The following is a 23,686-nucleotide window of genomic DNA, read 5'->3' on the forward strand; positions in this document are numbered from 1 at the left end:
GCTGGTAGGGAGGAGCTGGGTTCCGTTGGTTGCGACACGATGCTCCAGGGAAGTCTTGGCAGGACTAACCCAAAGTTTCATGGCAAGGCACCCTGTTTATATAGTGATTTTACTTCACTGGGACCAATGAGTTTTGCACTATTATGCTGTAATCGTTATTTGACGAGTGCTTGTTTTCTTAAATTGTCCTTCTCATTCTTTATCACAGCTATGTTGTCCCCATTGATACATGCCTGTCTCATCTTTAGAGTCATCAATCTGCCCTCCTCTGACATTTCAATAGGGACATGTTGTGCCTCTTGGCGCCCTTGCGTCTGTTTCTGGTTCCTCCCTCGTACATCTGGCTCAGCAATGGCCTTCACACTTATCTCTTAACACACACATTCCTCATTCACACACAAAACAAAATTAATTTACACAGAACATTTTGAACAGGAACATCAAATTGCAATGCAAAAGAAAAACAATCATTGCATTCTTTTACTTATTTTAAAATACTAAACCTACAACAAATTGGTGACCCTCTAAGGTCTGTCACTGCCTTTGATATCAGTACAGACACAGATTCTAGCTGATGCATCTTTACCAAATGACCCATTAGGCCATTCCTTTCTGCCATTCTAAAAGGGTGGCTGGCAGAATATAATCAAATCATACAGCAATACATGTAATACATGTGTAACGATGCTGGCTTTGGTGGGACACAACTAAGAGTGCCAATTCAGGACAAATTGCTTAAAGCAGGGTAGTTACAGCCCAAGGCTGGGGGTTTTCCACCTCTAAGGCAAACCAAACCAGCCACACACAGAGGACTTTGGTTTTACCCCACTGGCTAATCACAAGTCACACAAGCAATTCCCAGTTTCCTAGTATCACCACCAGTGCCACTTGTTATGGGGACAAATGGTTATGAAAACCAATATCCCTGTCATAAATATAAAGGGAAGGGTAACCACCTTTCTATATACAGTGCTATAAAATCCCGCCTGGCCAGAGGCAAAACCCTTTCACCTGTAAAGGGTTAAGAAGCTAAGATAACCTCGCTGGCACCGACCCAAAATGACCAATGAGAGGACAAGATACTTTCAGATCTGGGGGGGGGGGGACAAAGGTTGGTCTGTCTGTGTGATGCTTTTGCTGGGAACAGATCAGGAATGCAGACTTACAACTCCTGTTAAGTTAGTAAGTAATCTAGCTAGAAATGTGTTAGATTTCCTTTTGTTTAATGGCTGCTAATATAAGCTGTGCTGGATGGAATGTATATTCCTGTTTTTGTGTCTTTTTGTAACTTAAGGTTTTGCCTAAAGCGATTCTCTGTTTTGAATCTGATTACCCTATAAGGTATTTACCGTCCTGATTTTACAGAGGTGATTCTTTTAGCTTTTCTTTAATTAAAATTGTTCTTTTAAGAACCTGATTGATTTTTCATTGTTCTTAAGATCCAAGGGTTTGGGTCTGTGTTCACCTGTACAAATTGGTGAGGATTTTATCAAGCCTTCCCCAGGAAAGGGGGTGTAGGGCTAGGGGGGGGGATATTTTGGGGGAAGACGTCTCCAAGTGGGCTCTTTCCTTGTTCTTTGTTTAAAACGCTTGGTGGTGGCAGCATAGGGTTCAAGGATAAGGCAAAGTTTGTACCTTGGGGAAGTTTTTAACCTAAGCTGGTAAGAATAAGCTTAGGGGGTCTTTCATGCAGGTCACCACATCTGTACCCTGGAGTTCAGAGTGGAGAAGGAACCTTGACAACCCTAGTAAAAGAAAAAAGGTCCTCTCGATCCAAACGACCAAGCCCCAGACCCAGGTCAATATACAAATCAGATCTTATCCACAAATCACGCTGTTGCCAGTCCTTTAGAATCTAAAATCTAAAGGTTTATTCATAAAAGGGAAAAGATATAGATGAGAGCTAAAATTGGTTAATTTGGTAATTGGTAATTGGAATCAATTACATACAGCAATGGCAAAGTTCTTGGTTCAGGCTTGTAGCAGTGATGGAATAAACTGCAGGTTCAAATCAAGTCTCTGGAGTACATCCACAGCTGGGATGGGTCATCAGTCCTTTGTGTAGAGCTTCCGTTTGTAGCAAAGTCCCTCCAGAGGTATGAAGCAGGATTGAAGTCAAGATGGAGATGAGGAAGCAGCCTTTTATAGTCTTTTCCAGGTGTAAGAACCCCTCTTTGTTCTTACTGTGGAAAATTACAGGAAAACGGAGTTTGGAGTCACATGGGCAAGTCCCTGCATACTTTGCTGAGTCACAAGGCATATCTGCCTTCTCTCAATGGGTTAGTTGTAAAGCTGATGGTCCTTAATGGGCCATCAAGCAGGTGAGGCAAAGGTGATACTAACTTGTCTGGGGTGTAACCCAGAAGCATAGCATAAGTTTGAAATACAGACAGTAGAGAGCCAATATTCATAACTTTAACTACAAAATGATACACATATATAGACAGCATAATCCTAACCAGCAAACCATAATCTTGTCTTAGACACTTTATTTGACTCCCTTTATACAAGATTTGGTGCCGCTACAGGACTTCGGTTGCAACAATGATCTATATGGTCCCCGTTCATGTCAATAACATCACATCATGCTACATTATCTCATTATTCTTTATCCTTCAGTCTAAATCAGACAAAATACAAACATAAACTCCTACTACTACTAATCATTTTTGTTGTCCTTTTCTGAACCTCTTCCAATTCCAATATATCTCTTTTGAGATGGGGTGACCACATCTGCACACAGTGTTCAAGATGTGGGCATACCATGGATTTACATGGAGGAAATATAGTATTTTCTGTCTTATTATCTATCCCTTTCTTAATGATTCCCAGCATTCTGTTCGCTCTTTTGGCTGCCGCTGAACATTGAGTGGATGTTTTCAGAGAACTATCCACAATGATGCCAAGATCTTTCTTGAGTGGTAACAGCCAATTTAGACCCCATCATTTTATATGTATAGTTGGGATTGTGTTTTCCAATGTGTATTACTTTGCATTTATCAACACTGAATTTCATCAGCCAATTTGTTGCCCAGTCACCCAGTTTTGAGAGATCCTTTCGTAGCTCTTTGCCGTCTGCCTGGGACTTAACTATCTTGAGTAGGTTTGTATCTGCAAATTTTGCCACCTCACTGTTTACCCCTTTTTTCCCATCATTTATGAATCTGTTGAATAGGACTTGTCCTGTACAGACCCCTGGGGGACACCACTATTTACCTCTCTCCATTCTGAAAACTGACCATGTATATGACCTACCCTTTGTTTCCTATCTTTTAACCAGTTACCAACCATGAGAGGACCTTCCTTCTTATCCCACAACAGCTTACTTTGCTTAAGAGCCTTTGTTGAGGGACCCTGCCAAAGGCTTTCTGAAAATCTAAGTACACTATATCCACTGGCTCCCTCTTGTCTACATATTGTTGACCCCCTCAAAGAATTCTAGTAGATTGGTGGCATGGTTTTCCTTTACAAAAACCATGTTGACTCTTCCCCAACAAATTATATTCATCTGTGTCTGACAGTTTTGTTCATGACTATAGTATCAACCAGTTTGCCTGGTACTGAAGTCAGGCTTACTGGCCTGTAATTGCCAGGATCACCTCTCAAGCTCTTTTTAAAAATTGGCGTCACATTAGCTATCCTCCAGTCATTTGGTACAGAAGCTAAATGATAAACCTATTTAAATGATAGGTTACAGACTACAGTTAGTAGTTCTGCAATTTCAGATTTGAGTTCCTTCAGAACTCTTGGGTGAATACTATCTTGGTCCTGGTGACTTAATACTGTTTAGTTTATCAATTTGTGCTTAAAAACTCCTTACTGACACCTAAATTTGGGACACTTCCTCAGATTTGTCCTCTAAAAAGAATGGCTCAGGTGTGGGAATCTCCCTTACATTCTCTGCAGTGAAGACTCACTCAAAGAATTCATTTAGTTTCTTCGCAACTGCCTTATTGTCCTTGAGTGTTCCTTTAGATCTCAATCATCCAGTGGCCCCACTGGCTGTTTAGCAGGCTTCCTGCTTCTAATGTACTTAGAATTTTTTTAAATTATTTTTTGAGTCTTTGGCTAGCTGTTCAAATTCTTTTTTTGGCTTTCCTAATCATATTTTTACACTTAATTGCCAGAGTTTATGCCCCTTTCTATTTTCCTCCCTAGGATTTAACTTCCACTTTTTAAAGGATACCTTCTTGCCTCTCAGTGCTTCTTTTACTTTGTTGAGCCATGGTGGCTCTTTTTTAGTTGTTTTACTGTGTTTTTTAATTTGGGGTACACATTTAAGTTGAGCCTCTATTATGGTGTCTTAAAAAGTTTCCATGCAGGTTGCAGGGATTTCACTTTTGTGCTGTACCTTTTAATTTCTGTTTAACTAACCTCCTCATTTTTGCATAGTTCATCTTTCTGAAATTAAATGCTGCAGTGTTGGGCTGTTGAGGTGTTACAGGTCTTTCCACCACAGGAATGTTAAATGTAATTATATTGTGGTCACTATTACCAAGCAGTCCAGCTATATTCAGCTCTTGGACCAGATCCTATTTAATATCTGGAGCAGCCTAAAAACGACAGGTTTCAGCAACAAACATTGCTTTTGTTTCCCTATACGCATCAAAACAAAGCTCGCTACTAAAACAAGTCTAAATGCACTTCTTGTCATATCAGAGTCCTGAGACCTATCCCAGAACCGAAAGTAGAACTTGAAACGTCTAGAGGTTAATTCCTCATGGGAAGAGAAGTGACGGAGGCAGGCACTCACCATATGCTTTCCTAGTCTGTTTATTCACTATGTGTGTTTATTCAGTTCCTGTTTACCCTAAACAAAGCGAGTAGAAGCATCAGCAAAGGTTTTCAGAAACAATTGTACCTTCACAACTCCAGCAAAAACAGAGGTTTCATTATAGGTACATCAGTGTATAATTGGAGTAATGCCGTGGTGAATTCAACCTAGTATTCTCAGCACAATTAGGTTAACTCCCACTGCATTTCTGGATTCCCTGAAAAGCTTCCTGTTTCTACCTATTCCTTCACTTGCCTTATGCTCTGGCTAGAGCACTGAAAAATCAATGTTACCTTATGGTATTCATTTACTCTTCATCTTGTGCTGGCTCTGAAGTTACTAAGTTGGACAAAATATAACATCCCCTTCCATCTGTATTCCAAAGCATTAAGTCAAGTCCAAGAAGATGCTGCTCAATTCACCCAATCTCGTATTCAACGCCATGGTCCCCCTACACATTAGATATCATTCTCCTGATGTCTCATGGCATTGGAGGTCTATTCAGTATAGGGTATGATACAGGACAGGTGAGACTTAGTGCCTCTGTCATGAAATGTCTGACTGTCCTGGGGCTGTGTTTAGTACAGGCTCGGCAAGTATTGAGTGAACAAACATCTTACTTTCGTAGGGTGAGAAAGTGCTAGCCACAGACCAGCTGTAAAATCAATAGCTCTCTAAGGTATGTACACAAACTCTTCACAGACCTCTACCCCTTTTTAGTTTGGGTTTTAATATTGGAAATCTATTTTTAAAACTACTTTCCCATTGATTAATGGGATTGGCCCCAGTATTTTCAATCAGTGCTTGCACTCTCCTTTCTGGACATTATTCTCATTTGTCTGTGCTGAGTATCAATATACCCCAAAAGAAAGGTATGACGAGAGACTGAAAGAAGTGTGCATGTTGGACTTTGTTTAGAAATGTGATACATTTCTTTCCCCTGATGCTGGCTGTGTGTATGTCTCTGCATCCTTAATTGACCTTCAAGTCACCAAGGGGAGAAATTCTGAGGAGGGTAATCAAGTAAAGCACATGCTCTGTGAACTGTTCTGCTTTTTGAGCAGTTTCAGCAATACCTCTATGCTCTTGACAGTTTCCAGTTTGACCTACTATATCACTGATGCCTCAGATTGAGGATAATTGTGTTTTCCTTGCCATGATCCATTGCATTCTGCTCCTTTCTCTCTTTAAAATAACTGTTTGATTCTAACACTTATTTGCAAAAAGAACAAGTACTCCTGTTCTTTTTGCGGATACAGACTAACATGGCTGCTACTCTGAAACCTAACACTTATTTGTATCCGATTCCCAGGACTAGGGCTTCCTAGAATTCAAATACCTTTCCTTGTAACACTTATCTAGGAAGATTTGGGGTCTTTCACCAGTGGTGGTTGGTCCCCAAAATAAATGCTGGAGCTGCAGGTAACATCCCAGGCCACTACTTTGCAGATGGATCTTATTTTCAAAGTGCAAAACTAGGCTCAGGAGGCTACAGGGATGTGTTTTGCTGCAATGGGAAGAAAGGATAGGTGGTCTCTCTTTCTAGCTCACCTCCTCTCTCTTTCAGAATGTAAAATTGGGACACTTCTCAAGGAAACACAAGGTGGAAGAAAATAGTTCTGTATCCCTCCCTGACCCCTTTGCTGTTTTCTAAATCCAAACCTCTCCCTATCCAATCTAGCTCTTACTTTACTGTCTCTCACCCCAACATACCTGACCAGTTCACCCACACACTCATTCACCAACGGACTCCATTCCACCTTGGATTCAACCCTACTAATGCAACCTCTTTATGCCTAGTGCTCCCCAAACTAGGGTGACCAGGTGTCCCGATTTGATAGGGACAGTCCCCATTTCTGGGTCTTTTTCTTATATAGGCTCCTATTCCCCCCCCCCCCGTCCCGATTTTTCACATTTGCTGTCTGGTCACCCTACCCAAATCACATCAGCTTCCTGCAACACAATTATCCACCAGCCCCCTGGGCCCTCAACCTTTGCACAGCTGGTACTCTGAGGCTTAGGACACACACACACACACACACACAGTTTCAGGACAAGAAATATTCTCCCTCCCCCTTCCTGACACCCATCACAACCACCAGGCTCAGAGCCTTCCACCTACTTGTTCACGTTGGAAAAGCTGGAGCAGGGTAGGGTTGCCAACCCTCCAGGATTGTCCTGGAGTCACCAGGAATTAAATATATCTTTAATTAAAGATTGTCATGTGATAAAATCTCCAGGAATTTGTCCAACTAAAGTTGGCAACTCTAGAGCAGAGGCAGAAGGGAGCATCTGCAAACAGTCCTGTATTCTGCCTCTGTGGGGCTAGCCCCACAGAAACTTGTGCTCCGTGCCTCCTTCCCCTTTGCCCTGCAACCTGTATGCTGCAGCACCAGATGTCTCCCAACATTATCTGGGATAGCCTCTAGGATTGGAGTAGGTCCAATATCTCCAGTAGCCTGCAATGGCTGCAGATGGTTCTGCACCCTGAGGTACGTCAGCCATTCTATACTGTTGTGTGACATTATTGGTGGGGCTTAGCCCCTACTGACAATCCATTTATGTCTTTTTATTATTTCCAACAGGTGGTGACTTCAAAGCTAAAGTTAGCATTGGGTTTGATTTTCTATTACAAAGGCAAAAAAAGAAGACTGAAGTTTAGTCAAACCCAAAAACATAGTGCCTGAGCCCACTCTGTTACATTCATGTTGCCTGTGGCTGTATTTTAAGACTTGTTTAGTTTTTCCACTTTTCAGGGGTTGCCATAAGAATATTCTGTTAGGTAACCTCTCTATTTTTCTGTGACCAGCAAAACTAACTGAAATTCATTTGTGACTAGCATACCAACACTATGACAGAAAGAAATGTTACATACTGACAAGGGACTCAAAAACTCTGCGTTTTGATTTAGACGAGCATGGTCATTGTAAAATATCAATTGAGGATTCACAGTCCACTGAAGGTACAGTTTCTCTTTCTATATCAAAATAATATATATTGTCTAACAGGACGCTTTCATGTATTTCCAGGTACTTGCTTTCACTTTGTATTATCAGTCAGCATTAGAAACATTTGATCCCACTAGTATGATGCTTTGGTAGTTACTGAACAAAAACAACTAGTACAGGCTTAAAGTAAGTACAGTATAATTTTAAATGAAAAGTAGATTATCTTGTTTATTGGCCACTAGAGTAAAAGCATGTTTGCAATCCAGTAGGTGGAGAGTGGGAGAAACAATCATTTGGGAAGACTGCAGAGAGAAATAAAAGGAGATACAGAAACTTTGAGGTGCAGCCATATTTAATTCCTTCCTGACCTGTGACTGGGCTTCTCTAATCAATGCACAAAAATGGCACCCAGCTAGCATTCAAAGAATAGCTGCTAGACATTTTGAGGGAGGAAATGGTAGAGGGAGAAAATACAAATAATGATTGAGTTGAGCAGCTCCAATGTGTTGAAGGGAGTGGAAGCATTGGTTGTGCTATGTGTGCCTCTAATGTGCTTCAAAGGTTAAAAGCAATAAATACTCAAGACTCCTTTTATTTTACTTTTTTCCTAGGGTAAAACAACCCTCTCCCTGAATGTTTATCAGTTTTGAGGGGTTAAATATAGAGCTAAATGCTGCCCTCAACTTCCATGGACAGAGAGGAGCTTACAATCATAGATCATGGCAGAGGAGGTGTGGAATGGGAATCTGACAGGGTTCCAGAATTGGGATGAGGTTGAGAGGAAGCTGTTCTTCGCTGTATGGCCTCCCCTCCTCAAACTGCAGATCTATACAGTGCAAGACACTGCAGACCAAGGGCCAGCACTTTGCCTGGGGTAATTGAGCATAACTCCTCCCTCAAGAGAGCTATGTCCATTTACTCCAGCTGAGGATCTGTATCTGATCCTATCTCTGTACAGCAGAAGGCCCCCATTGTCGGGGATCTAGAGGCAGCTGGCAGTTGAAGACCATGACAGCACATCTTGACTGTCATGGTCAAGTAATGCAAGGAGCTAGGGGAGGGAGTCAGGCCCAGTGGATTGCTGAAGATCCAGCCTGACTGGGGATATCTGTGGATTTACAGCACTGAACTCCTGGACTCTTCTACAGATAGGGTTAGGGGAAGTATTCCAGGAAAACTCCGCAATTTGGAACTTGAGTTTCTACACTGAGGAAATAAGCTGTGGCGAATGGGGCGCATAATTAGTTGTTTAAATTATGAATTTGCATGTATGTGTATGGGAGGGTTTCCCATTATCTGGTGAGCAATTTGGCAGCTGCTGGTCAGCAATCCCTGCGTAGTTAGGGTTAAGTTGTGTCTCCTAGCTACAGCTCCACATGTTTACTAGAGCTGCACCATCCCAACAGAAGCTCTAAGAGGCATCAGAGTTCACAGGAAGCAGACCTGCTGCACCATGATGGAGAAGGGAGCAGCATGTGCTCCCCTCCATGCTGACGGGGTCTGCCATTGCAGAGAGAGGAGCCACAGACTTTTGGAGGGGCTGGTGCAAAGATTTTAATTCTGAACAGCTGGAGGAGCACAGTGTTTGCAACTGTGGCCAGGCCCTGAGTGGGGAATGCAAGGTGGGGCACAAACTACCTTCCTACCATTATACACTCACATAAAAGTTAGTCACAATTTGTCCCCTTGTTAGTAACAGGCCAGCCACTTATTGTTTACTTAGTTTTAGTCATGATCCCTTGTTACTAGACTGGTGCTTAAAACTCAGATTAGTCTCACACTGCACTACTGACCTCTATCTTCAAGGATTTATTCTCTGTTATAAAAGAAAATGAATAAATACAATTGTCATGCTCTTCTACCCAGTACAGATATCAGGACAAAAATGGTACACAGCTCCATTTAGGTAGGCCTACACTTAAGGCAGCATATAGAGTACAGACATTTATGCCCAGCTAGAACATCAGGGTAGATGGTAAGGCACTGCTTAAGCTAGTAGAGAAAGACCAGGACCTTAGGGTATACGTGGCTGTCTACATACCTAAGGAGGGCCTCCCACCTCTACATTATTTTTAGCAACGTAGTGTCCAATGCCTCCCTGCTGCCAGAGCCCTTCCCCACTGCAATGGAATGCTCCAGCAGTGGAAAAAGGCTCTGGCAAGGGGGAGGCAGTGGGAAAAGGCCAGCAGCTCCCTACTGCTGATCCTTTCCCCCACTGCCTTTCCCCTGCCAGAGCCTTTCACTGCTGCCTGCAGATACACACTGCAACCTCTGCACAGCCTGCCTTTTCACTGTCATGTGTATCTACACCTACTCTGCAAGTGGCTGATAAGGCCATTGTAAGTGTATATGAATGCAAAACCGTGGTTAAGAATTGGAAGGAAATGAAGCCTGACTCCTATTGTTACTGAATATTCCAGGAAAACTGAATGTTGAGTTTTTGCAGAATACTTTTAACAATCTTCTTACTTTGCATCCTATGTATGTTTAATTGCAAAAATATTTTTTATATTTTAGATATTGCATGGTTAGACATATTCACAAGCAACAAACCAAATAATTGTGGTAAGATTTTGGTTACTGTGGCCCCGAGAGCAAAACTATATTTATTTATGTTAGAGTTTGGTTTTGAAAAGGTTTTTGATGGACCTTTAAGGGAAGTACAGAGGGTTAGTAATGTAACAAGAAGGTGTTGCTGATCTTAAAGATTCCTGTCTAGCTTAAGGTTTTCTATAATGCTCATCAGTGTAGTATCAAAGCACTGCTAAGACTGACATTAATATTCAGAACATTAATGATATTTAGCACTTATATAGCACTATACAAATATTAGTTACCAAAACATGCTCGTTAGGTAGGGAAGTCTTATTAAACCCACTTTATAGATGGGCTAAGAGAGTTTGAATGATTTGTTTAATTCCAGTGCTCAATGAGGCAGTGCTATATTTACAACAAGTTCTTGGATTCCAAGCTCATGCTCAAGCTTCAAACATATTCAAAGGTGATATATAAATTAGACTCCCTTAGATCTACTTACACCAGAATACCAATGTGTATGGGAGTCTTAGGTGGTGTTACAAACATTTGGGCAGCTGGAAGAGGGTGAAAAGTGAGGATTAAAGCAGGAGATGGCTTCCTTTAACTTACTTCCTCCTGTCATCTGCTTTTATTGCTACATTCCTCTCTCCTGGCCTGTTGGAATGTGAATTAGTTTTATGGCTCCCTTACATGCTGTTGAACTCATTGATATGCAACTTGCACATCACTTCTGAATTTGGCCCATCAAGTGAAAGGGTATAACACAAGGATAAAGAACTTGAAATATCTTGCACGTTCCAGGAGATATCCTCCCAGGTTTCAAATTAGTATAATTTACCTGCTGAGCTACAACTAAATGGTGTACTTTATACCTTCTTATTGCAGATTTAGTCCATCTAAATGCCATTATCTTTATTTTAGATTTACTTGCATATAAATAGACTGTGCTAGAATGTGCCCCACAGTCTACCAAGGATTTTAGAGGGATTCCATGTAGTTAGAATACCCAGAAGGCTGACTCAGACATAATTCCTTCCGGGGTCTCCCACAGAGTACACACCAGCCAGATTGGATGGCACAAAGGATGAATTTGGTCCATTGACTCAAAGTGGTTTTTAAAGAGTACAAAGCTCTCCAGAACAACAACAAAAAAATCTCTTTAATTACACTGACTTGTAGAACTTGTAAAGGTATGGGGATACTACGGGGACAGACGTATTCTAAACAAAAAATACTGCCTGACCTGGTTGGACTTAGCCGTACTCTATTTACTATAATAATTCCTTTCAAAGAAAGAACTGCATTATTTGTGGGACCCCTATTTGGTAATTCCTGCAGCTAGCCAATCAACAATCCCTCATTTCTGTCTGCCATTTCATATAAATTGGTAGAAGGTATTCTTGGTTCATATCCTTTCTGCTTATGATCCTTATTTATTAGTTTTCCCAGTTTTTTAACCTAAACCTTGTGTTTGGTCTTGAGATGGCCAACAGAAATGGATATTTTTCACTTACTGTTAGAATTAGTTAAAACTTCGCACTACCCTATTATTTCCCTCGATTTTATGCTATTTAGAGAATGTCATTTCAAATAGGAGTCAATCCAACCATCCCATGAATGACTCAGAATCCATGGTGTACACATTCTTCATTTTTAGAAGGAGGATATAAAGCCATGGTTGTTGTATATGCTTTTGGTAGATCCCAAAGTACTTTACAAAGGTGATCAATATCTGGAGTGATTTGGCGTGTTACTATTCTTGTGTCCATCAGTATACAATGAAAACTGAATATTGCCTCTGCAGAAGATTTTCTAGTTATGTTTCAATTCACAAAAAATGAGTCAGTATTTTAAATTTATACTTTAGCTCCAGTGGCCAGAAATGGAACTAAAAAACATTGTAAAAATTTGGTGACCATGACCCAGCGATCAAAAAATAACTTTCTCCTACTGGGCAAGAATAAGAAACAACTGTACCTGAAGGTAAGTAGTATATTTGCCTCTCATCTTTTCATCAAACCTTTGCCTTTCTTCATCCTTTTTCAGTTTTCCCAAGTCCCTTTCTGCTTCCGTTACAGGAAATTAGAGCTCAGCTGAACTCTGGTGTTTGGATGCTTACCACCTCCTATCTCTTTCACTGCTACTCTTGGTAATGTATTTTAAATCTCAGAGCACACTAATGTATATATGGCATGCTCTGAGATTTAGAATACGAAGTGTATACAAAGCATCGAGTAAGCTAGAAAGCAAATGTTAGTACTTCGTAGCACATCATTAGAGCCCAGTGTGGGAAGCTAGGTTGTAACTTCCTGTAGAGAGGGAGAGATTGCTGCAACAGGAGGTGATGTGCAGGAAGAGAAGGGAGGAAAAGAGGCATAAGGTACTCCATGTGAAAGAGGAGGGCTTGGGAGTGGAATTCTCTTCTCAGGACAAACTGGAGTTTCAATATTCAGATAGGAATATTGTTCTAAGAAAAGAAACCCCAGATCTGTGTGCTAACATGCTTTTACATACTCTTACCGTGTAATTAGAATTTTTTGTTTGCTTTGTTTTGTTCTCCAAGCCATTGAGGGTTTGTCTAGATTAGGGAAAGCAATCAAGGTTCGGTTACCCTAGTGTTATAAGATAACAACTTTAACCTTGAGTTAACTGGTTCTGATTGACTCCAGGAGGATGTCTAAGATGGATCTTAACCAACTAAATTGAGGCAAAAAGGTGTCAACAGGTATGTCTGCTACGGGAAACAGGATAGCTAACCTTGACTGCTTTTCCTAGTGTAGGTAAACCCTGTGTCTCTTCCTCATTTGAAAAACCCTTTTTTGTTTCTTTTTAATTTACAATTCACTTTCTATGGAAAGCATTTTGTGAGAGAATGAGTAAAGACATTCCTATTAAAATACAGGCGAGCACGCACTTAGAAGGGATTTACCTGATTCAGAGATTAAATGTCCACAAATTTTTTGTCTGAAATGGGTACCACAGAATCTAGAAATATTTGAACCTTGCACTCCAACTGTTGTCACTGGTAAATGAACTGTTTTGAAATTCCAGATCATAACTCAGCATTCCCTGACATGGTTCATACATCGTTCCAGCTTTCAATTAATATGTTTTAAGTTTCTCAAAACTGACAACCTTAGAAAGTTCATGGGCCCTATTCTCCTCCAGCAGGATATAAACATTTTCCTTGGTCTCAATGGGCATAATTAGATCACCATGGCTGTCGCATACAATAAAAACATGATTCATTCCCATCCATGCTGCAAGATGGAATTGTGTTTTGAACCAAGTTGAGAAACTATCTTATTGTAATTGGTCTCCACCTAGTTCATTCTGCAGTATAGATGGTCACTAAGTCTCTTAAAAATTCTTTAAATTTCCCATAAGAGGGATTGGAATAGTTTTGTTTAGAATTACAGACATTGATGGTACAACCCATGGTTAATACAATTCAGAATAGGAAGGGAAACACCAATTTTGGTGGCTGTCTTCACAGGTCTTGAATCCAAATGGTAAGACAACAGAGGGTCGTATGGTGGCAGGACGCAGCATGGAAGTGATTACAGGTGGAGCTCCTGACCCCAGGCAGGTATGTGGCCAGCCAAATAAGTGTGTGTGTGTGTGTGTGCGCACACCTATGCAGTGGGTGGAACTGTACAAGGGGCACAACCCTGATGCTTCAATCCCATTTGCTACAAATGATATCATTTACATTTCACCAATTATCTGTACTCCTGTTCTTTCTGATTTTTAACATTAAGTGAAAGAGTAATGATGTCTTACCTGTGAATTGGTGGTCATCTTCTAGGAGTGCATCCATCAGTTCAGAGTCAATCTTTAGGCTTAGACTAGAACATAGAAGATATAGAGAAGTTTCTCCACAGTTGACATAAATATAAAGGGAAGGGTAACCACTTTTCTGTATACAGTGCTATAAAACCCCTCCTGGCCAGAGGCAAAACCCTTTCACCTGTACAGGATTAAGAAGCTAAAATAACCTTGCTGGCACCTAACCAAAATGACCAATGAGGAGACAAGATACTTTCAAATCTGAAGAGGGGGAACAAAGGGTTCGTCTGTCTGTGTGATGCTTTTGCTGGGAACAGATCAGGAATGCAGCCTTACAACCGTTAGTTAGTAAGTAATCTAGCTAGAAATGCGTTGATTTCCTTTTGTTTAATGCCTGGTAAAATAAGCTGTGCTGGATGGAATGTATATTCCTGTTTTTGTGGCTTTTTGTAACTTGAGGTTTTGCCTAGAGGGATTCTCTGTTTTGAATCTGATTTCCCTGTAAGGTATTTACCATCCTGATTTTACAGAGGTGATTCTTTTACCTTTTCTTTAATTAAAATTCTTCTTTTAAGAATCTGATTGATTTTTCATTGTTAAGATCCAAGTGTTTGAGTCTGTGTTCACCTGTACAAATCGATGAGGATTCTTATCAAGCCTTCCCCAGGAAAGGGGGTGTAGGGCTTGGGGAGGATATTTTGGGGGGAAGACGTCTCCAAGTGGGCTCTTTCCCTGTTCTTTGTTTAAAACGCTTGGTGGTGGCAGCATACGGTTCAAGGACAAGGAAAAGTTTGTACCCTGGAAGTTTTTAACCTAAGCTGGTAAGAATAAGCTTAGCGGGTCTTTCATGCAGGTATCCTAGAGTTCAGAGTGGGGAAGGAACCTTGACAACAGTAATTCCAGAGGACTGGAGTTGGGCAAGCCCAGACATGTGAGTCAGCAGAGACTTCCAGTACAAAAGCTAAAGTCCACATTATAGCTGGAACAGAAAGAAGAAAAGGGAGGGGACTCTGGCCTGATGGATATACCTCTATGAGAAGACCAACTTACAGGGAAGGCAAAACTGTCCCATTCTCAAGAGCAGTGCATCCACTCATCTGAAGTCAGAACTACTGGGAAATAACAAGCAGTAGACCCAGAAAAGGGAGGTTGACAGACACCAAACATAAACCAGAAATTCAGAATGAACTACTCCACTGTAGGACCTTGAGACTTAAATCTGTATCAGTAGAAGACTATGAAACAACATGGTAATGTCTTGTGAATGTATGAACAGGCAATTGGATATCAGCTTACCACATTTCAGTGTAGAAAGTCTTGTTTTTAACTGGCCTGTAGGTAGAAATGGGTAATGGATATTTTGTGGGCACACAAAAATACATTAGTTTGGTGGCTTTGACCTATTTTCTCTGAACAGACATCCTAATCCAGTGGAAAATGGAAGTTTCAGACAACTTAGTTTATTCTCAAAAGCATTTATATTATGGTAGCACCCTAAGGCACAATCAGGTTAACTTAATGGTCTTCAAATTTAAATTGACCAGGTGGTCTTTTATTGGACCAACTTCAATTGGCAAAAAAGACAAGCTTTTGAGCTACACAGTTCTTTTTCAGGTTTAGGCAAATTTAAATGTCAGTCTCTCCACTTAAAGGCAATAAGTTTCAGACTGCATGGGTTCAGGTACAGAACTGTTCCCAGAAAAGTTGGTCTGGAGAAATTGGAAAAAAACCAAGATGGACAGCTGCCTTTCTAACAAGTGAAGGAGCATGTCTCCTAAGCCAGAAAGGAGTGATGATAACTTTGACTTGATCTCTCTTGATCTTTCTGGTAACCTGAGAAAACAGAGGAACAGCAGGAAAGGTTGGTTGTGTTTTGTTTATTTCCTCCCCTCTATTTTAAGATGTTCCTGGAAGCACTTTCTCTTTCTAGGACAGAAGTCCTAGAAAATAGTTTCCTTTGCATTTCTGGAACAAGTCTCTGAATCAGAGACAGAGTAAAAAGTGAAGTCCAAGGAGTAGAGGATGAGAAAAATTTCCCTTTCTGAGAAGGACAAAGTTTTCAGAGGTCTGAAGTCTCTTTGACAATTTTAAGAGTTATCTACTTCACTTTAATTTGCTTTTCCATTGGTGTAGATAAAGAAATGCCAGGTCAGGATGATCTTAGTCAGAGGGAACTGTTCCCAAGGGAACTACATGGGGTAAAACCAGGGCAGTTGGGATCTCATGGTATGTAGTATAGGGCCAACCAGCCAATTCCAATAATACAGGGTGTCCAATCCGATAGTAGACCCCAGCCTTGAGAGAATGGAGGGCGTTTACAAGGATTGTCTTAAAGGAGTGGGGTTGGGAAACCTGAGAGGACTCACTAGAACCAGAGCCTGGAATAGTTTGCCATCAGACACTGAGTGTGGTGGGGGGGAGGGAGATTGTCAAATCCATACCTGTGTGTTGCTCTTTGTCTTCCTCCTTCTCTTCTCAATGTTATGGTATCAAAAGCATTAAGGGAGGGGTAAGTCTGGCACTGGTAGGTGTAGCCTATGAGTCCCATCTGAGAAGGTGCACTCACTGATGCAGGTGGCATGGTCTTCACCTCTCTTAGAACTTTGGCCTGAAATTAGCAGCTGGAGGCAGTTCTTGAAGGCAGCAGAGGAAGGAAGAGAAGGTAAGAAAAGAATAAGATGAAAAACAGAAAGGGTCTTGAGCAAAGAAATGGCCCTGAGGAAAAATGTTGCTGCTCTTAATGGTGGCAGAAGAGTGCTTTAGGTGTTTGGGCCTACCTAGCTCCAGTGCCTTGGATACCTGGCAGGAAAGTTTTTCACAGCTATCTCTGTATTGTCCTAAAGGTGAGCAGGTCTTCCCTAAGGTTCAGACTCTGCACTGACAGACACACTTCACCTGACAAAGGGAAAATATTACATTTTTTTTTAAATGAAATAAGTTAGCATCTCCATTTTAACTTTTCACGGCAGATACCTTTTAGAAACACAGGCCTTACTATACATGCATCACTTTGTGTGTTTTTCGTAGTTGACTGAACAAGACAACCAGCTGTTCATCATGCATAACAACCAAGAAGATTCAGTTAGGTTTCAGTGTTACAAGGATCAGAACTACTACCTTCATGTGAACAAGGACTCCGTTGATCTATGCAAGATGGAAGAAACAGATGCTGATACAGGAAAAGACTTCTATTTCAAGGTGGCATATGTGTGATACATAGTTACCTAGGCCTTGCAATGTCTCAAGTATATACGAAGCCCCTGAAATGAGCCAACACAAAATAGAAATGAAAGGCGATTGAAATCATGTGGGGATCAAGTTCTTTAGTTTTGTGTAAAGTTTTTCTATAGCCTCTGTTTCGAGATTCACTATTTTTGATGTCTAAGAGAGAGGTCAGTTTGTGTTTTAAATATACTGTACCTGAGTGACATATGTAACTTAAAGGGGGGATGGCTAGCAGTGTTTTAGAAAAAAGCAATTTCTTGGTAACTTTTTTTTTCTTGACTTTATACTTTAAAGGAGGCTGATTTGGAAAGTGGGGAACACAACAGCAGAGACCCCAAGATAGGAAGAGAATCACAGAAAAGATAAAATAGAAAACACTTTTAATATTACATTTTGTAATAAGAAAATTTGTTTCTTAAATGTCCCACATCAATTCACCTGAAAAACATGGAGAGAAATAATTATTCAGCCACTACATGTATGTGAATATGTATACTTACTTTCCTAAGGCTTTGCTGTACCAGCTATTCTGCCCCTACCCTGGAGATCTGAAAAAAAGAGCGTAAGGACAGAGGGCTAGTAGTTAAAGGCTAACAGCAAAACTATTCCACCTTCTTTACCACCCCCTGAAGTAAATCCATTTGCCTCTCCAGGCTGCTCCAGCCCCAATTCTTCATCTTTCCACCCCCCACCAAAAAAACCAATGGCGTGGCCTGAGAATCCCACTGCATAAGCAGGAAAAGGGTGGATTGGGCATCATGGAAGGATGTGCTCCTTGTGAACTTTGGTCTGAATCCTACTCTGAATCCTAGAGGGAAATACAATAGAGAAGGAAATCTTTAGCTCAGGTACAGAGCAAAGTACAAAACAGTACAAACAAAAATTGAAATAAGTGTCTGAATAAATGAATTCAAAGAATAAACTCACATTTCTTACCTTGGGTTTGCATTAGGCCTTGTGCAGGACAGAGCCATCTGAAATAGGCAAAGGAACAAACCAAAAATATGAAGTGGTTGATCTAGACATCAAGGCTCTGATTCTCCATTTCCCACCACCTTACTTTGTTTTTACCCATGTAAAGTGGGTGTAAAATGCTACCATTTGATTTCATAACCTCTTAAACTCATTTTGCTCTGGTGTAAATGACTACACAACAGTGAACCAGGCCTTAAATATCAGACATTACACAACTGCTCCGGTTTCAGAGTAGCAGCCGTGTTAGTCTGTATTTGCAAAAAGAAAAGGAGTACTTGTGGCACCTTTGAGACTAACAAATTTATTTGAGCATAAGCTTTCATGAGCTACAGCTGCTCCAGGGTATTATACCTGGAACTGCAGGTTTGGTGAAACAATGCACAGGTCCCACAACATTTGCAGAGAGTACACTGTGTGCACCTGAAACAGGAAACCTAATGTGGACACTCAGTTGTACTAGGCTAAGTTGCAACCAAGCAATTCTCTAGTAGAAAAGGCTTCAAAGTTGTGTGAGACCATGCAAGAAGAGAAACAGAACTTAATTTTCACACATAGCCATGCATAATGCTACTGCTAGGCTAACACCTCTTATATTCTTTAAATAGTAAGAATATGTGCCAAACTTGTGAAGAAACCTAACAACTTTTGCTGCTCAATAAACAATTAAGAGATTCTGACATAACCCCTTCATTTTGACTAAAAATTCTTATGGATCCAGGTGTCTGATCAGACACTGTTTAAATCGGTAAAAGACAGCCATTGACTTCAATGTGCATTGCACTGGGTCTTAATGATTTGAAATCTCCATGGGATGAAACACAGACTTGAGTGACTTTAATTTATAAATAGAACTATCTGTTATGTTGCACACCCATTAATTAAACTAAATGTCATTACACAACAGTATCTCACAATACATTTATTTTGAGAAAGAGGGCAGGAGAACAAAGACCCTAATTCAGTTTGAATATTTGAAAAGTGCTTCGAAGTGCATGTATTTTGGATTCATTCTGTGCCTCTGGAGCAGGGGTGGGCAACCTTTTTGGCCAGAGGGCCACATCGTGGTTGCAAAACTGTATGGAGGGCCAGGTAGGGAAGGCTGTGCCTCCCCACACAGCCTGGCCCCTGCCCTCTATCCGCCCCCTCCTACATCCCACCCCCCTGACTGCCCCCCTCAGAACCTCCAGCCTGTCCAACTCCCCTGCTCCTTGTCCCCTGACTGCCCCCTCCTGGCCCTCCCTGCCCCTAACTGCCCACCCTGGGACCCCACCCCCATCCCCAAAGCCCTTTCAGAATGCGGCCCTGCGAACATGGGCGGAGGACTCAGGAGGAGCAGGGGCAACCGCGCAATCCGAGAGAAGCGGTGGTTTCTCCTTCAAAGCGCTGCTTCTCTCCGGCCGGCTGCGCGGCCGCCCGGTGCTCCTCCAGAGTCCTCCACCCGTGTTCGCAGCACTCCCCCCACCCACACCTCCTGCCTGCTCCCCTGAGGCTGCAGGTGAGCCTCCCTCCCTGCTCTCCCCTGCCCCCGCAGTGCAGCCCCCCTTCCCCGAGGGAGTGCACCAGTGCTGAGCTTCCTGAGTGCCTGGCCCTGGGGCCCTCTGTTGTTGGGGGGACCATGTCAGGGCACCCGTGTTTACGGGTAAATCCGCCCCTGAGCTGCGCCACCTGGAGCCGGCTGTGCCGCCACGCAGGAGCTCGCAGCCCCGCCACTCAGAGCGCTGACGGCATGGCGAGCTGAGTCTGCCAGAGAGGGGGAACAAGTGGGGAAGGGGCTGCGGGCTAGCCTCCCCGCTGAGAGCTCAAGGGCCGGGTAGGATGGTCCTGTGGACTGGATGTGGCCCATGGGCTGTAGTTTGCCCACCTCTGCTCTAAACCCTGTTGTGCCACTGATTAGATTAGCAATATGATGGTCCTATTCATGTACAAAACACTCTCTCTAGTGGCTAAATTCTGGAACTGATCCTTCACTGGTTTTAGGATGAAGCCGATAGTGAGTTGAAGTCACTGGAAAGATTCTTCCTGACTTCTATGGCCTTTAGATTGGGCCTGTAGTAAAAGTTTGAATTGTGATGCCACATGTACAGTATGTAGTTATTTTGCACTTGGATTGTTTACATGCACAGCCTCATTTTTTCACTCTCTCCTATTTCAAATTAGGACTGTCAAGCAATTAAAAAAATTAAACAATAGAATACCATTTATTTTAAATATTTTGGTTGTTTACTACATTTTCAAATATGTTAATTTCAATTACAACACAAAGTGTACAGTGCTCAGTTTATATTTATTTTTATTACAAATATTTGCACTGTAAAAAACAAATATTTTTCAATTCACCTCATACAAATATCATAAAAGTTGAACTTACAAATGTAGAATTATGTACAAAAAAACCCTGCATTCAAAAATAAAACAATATAGGCTCTAAACTCCACTCGTCCTACTTCTTGGTCAGCCAATCACTCAGACAAACAAGGTTGATTAAGATTTGCAGGAGATAATGCTGCCTGCTTCTTGTTTACAATGTCACCTGAAAATGAGAACAGGTATTCGCATGGCACTGTTGTAGCTGGCATTGCAAGATATTTACGGGCCAGATGTGCTAAAGATTCATATGTCCCTTCATGCTTCAACCACCATTCCAGAGGACATGCTTCCATGTTGAGGATGGGTTCTGCTTGATAATGATCCAAAGCAGTGTGGACTGACATGTTCATTTTCATCATCTGAGTCAAATACCACCAGCAGAAGATTGATTTTCTTTTTTGGTAGTTTGGATTCTGTAGTTTCCACATCAGAGTGTTACTCTTTTAAGACTTCTCAAAGCATGCTCCACACCTCTTTCCTCTCAGATTTTGGATGGCACTTCAGATTCTTAAACCTTGGGTATAGTGCTGTAGCTATTTTTAGAAATCTGACATCGGTACCTTGTTTGCGTTTGTCAAATCTGCTGTGAAAGTGTTCTTAAAACAAACATAGACTGCTATAACATGAAATATATGCAGAATGCGGGTAAAACAGAGCAGGAAACATACAGTTCTCAGCCTCCCCGCCACCCCACCAGGAGTACAGTCACAAATTTAATTGACACATTATTTTTTAAACTAGCATCATCAGCATGGAAGCATTTCCTCTGGAATGGTGGCTGAAGCATAAACGGCACACAAATGTTTAGCATATCTGGCATGTAAAAACCTTGCAACACTAGCCACAAAAGTGCCATTTGAATGTCTGTTCTCACTTTTAGATGACATTGTAAATAAGAAGCAGGCAGCAGTATCTCCCGTCAATGTAAACAAACTTGTTTGTCTTAGCGATTGACAGAATAAGAAGTAGGACTGAGTAGACTTGTAGACTTTAAAGTTTTATACTTTTGTTTTTGAGTGCAGTTATGTAACCAAAAAAAATCTGCATTTGTAGGTTACACTTTCACGATAAAGAGATTGCACTTCAATACTTGTATGAGGTGAATTGAAAAATACTATTTCTTTTATCAGTTTTACAGTACATATATTTGTAATCAAAAAAATAATATAAAGTGAGCACTGTGCATTTTGTATTGTAATTGAAATCAATATTGAAAATGTAGAAAAACAGCCAAAATATTTTTAAAAATTTCAATTGGTATTCTATTGTTAAAAGTGTAATTAATCGCAATTAATTTTTTTAGTTAATCACGTAAATTAACTGCAATTAATTGACAGCCCTACTTCAAATATTTAACAAACTAAGGCTTTTTCTTTTTAAATCGCATTTTATGTTTAAGGAAATAAACAAGTATAAAACACAGCATTGATAGTTCCTGTAAGGATTTAGATAGATATTGGTATTGGACATTGTAATTTCACTTATAACCTTCCAGAAAACACAGAGCAAATGGTAAATTCATTAACATAATCTGTAAACAGAATTCATAGTAAAATAGGTGAATTGCTGAAATCTGATCTAATTTATATATGTAAAAAATGTGAACCAACCCTTTCAAAAGTGCCCAGTGATTCTGAGGGCCCAGTGATTCTTGATTTACTTAGGGTCTGATTTTTCAGATGTGTTGAGGCAGAGCACATGTGAAAATCAGGTAGCTCAAGTTAGGCAACCAGAATTAGTGGTAACTTTTGAAAATTTAAGCCCTAACATTTAGCAGTATGAAAAATATATATATTATGCATTCAGTAGTTAAATAGAGTTGTAAAATTTCATATAATTCTGAAAATATTATTGGTAGACCTGTAACAATGTGATATACCACACTTTACTTTGCATGTACTATTACAAACAGATACTTACTATAAAGTTTATCATCTAAATCAAAGGTTTTTAATAAACTGGGCACCTTTCATAATTGTACTGGAACTTTATTTTAAATGCAGGGCCATCCTTAGGATTTATGGGATCCTACGCAGTATTATTAAACTGGTGCCCCTATGCCCGACGGCAGCCCAGGCTCACAGCCCCGCAGGGGAGGGACGAGGCAGAAAAGGATTCCGAGCCGCCTGGCCCGCCTCACAGCGGCAGAGAGTCACAGTTTCCTGTAGAAACCCCCATATCCTCTCCCTCACGCAGAATGTGCAGCACCGGCACATTTGGCTCTGTGAATACAGCCCCTGCCTAAGGAGACTGCAGTGCACACTGGGTGGGACCTGTTCTTACCTGCTGTCATGGGCAGTTGGTGAAGCTGCTGCTTTGGGGAGGCTAGCTCCCCAGCCCACCTGTGGCCCTGCCCATGCTCCATGCCTGCTCTGTCCCAGGCCCTGCCCCCACTCTGCCCAGACCCCACCCTCTCTTCATTGTCTCCCGCCTCCTCCCTGATCACCCCCTTCCAGCCAAATCCCTGAACCCAAATGAAGCCAATGACATTTGAAAAAAACACTCTTCTGCAATTTCTTTCTAAAGAAAATAGAGCATGGTTTCTACTGCATGCCAGAAGGTGAAGACTGGACATGCAGAACGTACCTAATTAAAAGCGCTAAATTTGGGAATAAAAAACGTCCGTCATGGGTTTTTTTATATACCCTCAAGTTTGTCAGAAATTTTTTTGCAAAAACTTTATACTAAGGTCAAATCAGCTGTCCTGCTGAATACAACATTAAATATTATGGAATACATGATACAGCTCTTCTCTGTTTTACATTTTCTTAATCGGTATTTCTAAGCTGATTTTATATTTTAAATATTCTCATAAGTCTTCATAAAGTAATCATTCCAGATTACTACATATTTAACTCACTGAAACAAAGACATTATTTAAATTAATGAGTCACAGAGGTTTAGTATATTCATAAACAATGGTTCATTGCTTTTAGAAAAAGGGAACACTAATTTACTTTGTGTGATCGCCATAAAAATAGACATGTTTATGAAATTCACCAACTTTAAAAAATATGTTTCCAAAGATTTTAGACATGACATAAAGGATTTTATATCTTATTAAGATACT

At 41.0% G+C, this 23,686-nt stretch overlaps 1 protein-coding gene and 1 long non-coding RNA gene across 8 annotated transcripts in view; one reads left to right on the top strand and one right to left on the bottom strand.

Annotated features, from left to right (window-relative positions):
• LOC119856101 overlaps positions 1–18,142 on the top strand; it is a 71,859-nt gene extending 53,717 nt beyond the window's left edge. For all 7 annotated transcript variants that reach the window (XM_043515290.1, XM_043515295.1, XM_043515291.1 and 4 more), the window contains 5 exons: positions 7,614–7,736; positions 10,240–10,287; positions 12,128–12,243; positions 13,757–13,849; positions 17,077–18,142. In XM_043515290.1, coding sequence (XP_043371225.1) covers positions 7,614–7,736; positions 10,240–10,287; positions 12,128–12,243; positions 13,757–13,849; positions 17,077–17,262 — 566 coding nt within the window. In that variant the 3' untranslated portion in view covers positions 17,263–18,142. The remainder of the gene's footprint in view (positions 1–7,613; positions 7,737–10,239; positions 10,288–12,127; positions 12,244–13,756; positions 13,850–17,076) is intronic.
• On the bottom strand, positions 224–2,588 carry LOC122460429. The gene is made up of 3 exons (XR_006281730.1): positions 2,446–2,588; positions 1,809–1,817; positions 224–233 (listed from the first exon to the last, which is right to left on the bottom strand). It is a non-coding gene; the product is annotated as an uncharacterized LOC122460429 (long non-coding RNA).
• Positions 18,143–23,686: the final 5,544 nt, after the last annotated feature.

Source organism: Dermochelys coriacea, chromosome 5, assembly GCF_009764565.3.
Source record: "Dermochelys coriacea isolate rDerCor1 chromosome 5, rDerCor1.pri.v4, whole genome shotgun sequence".
Classification (NCBI taxonomy): Eukaryota; Metazoa; Chordata; order Testudines; family Dermochelyidae; genus Dermochelys; species Dermochelys coriacea.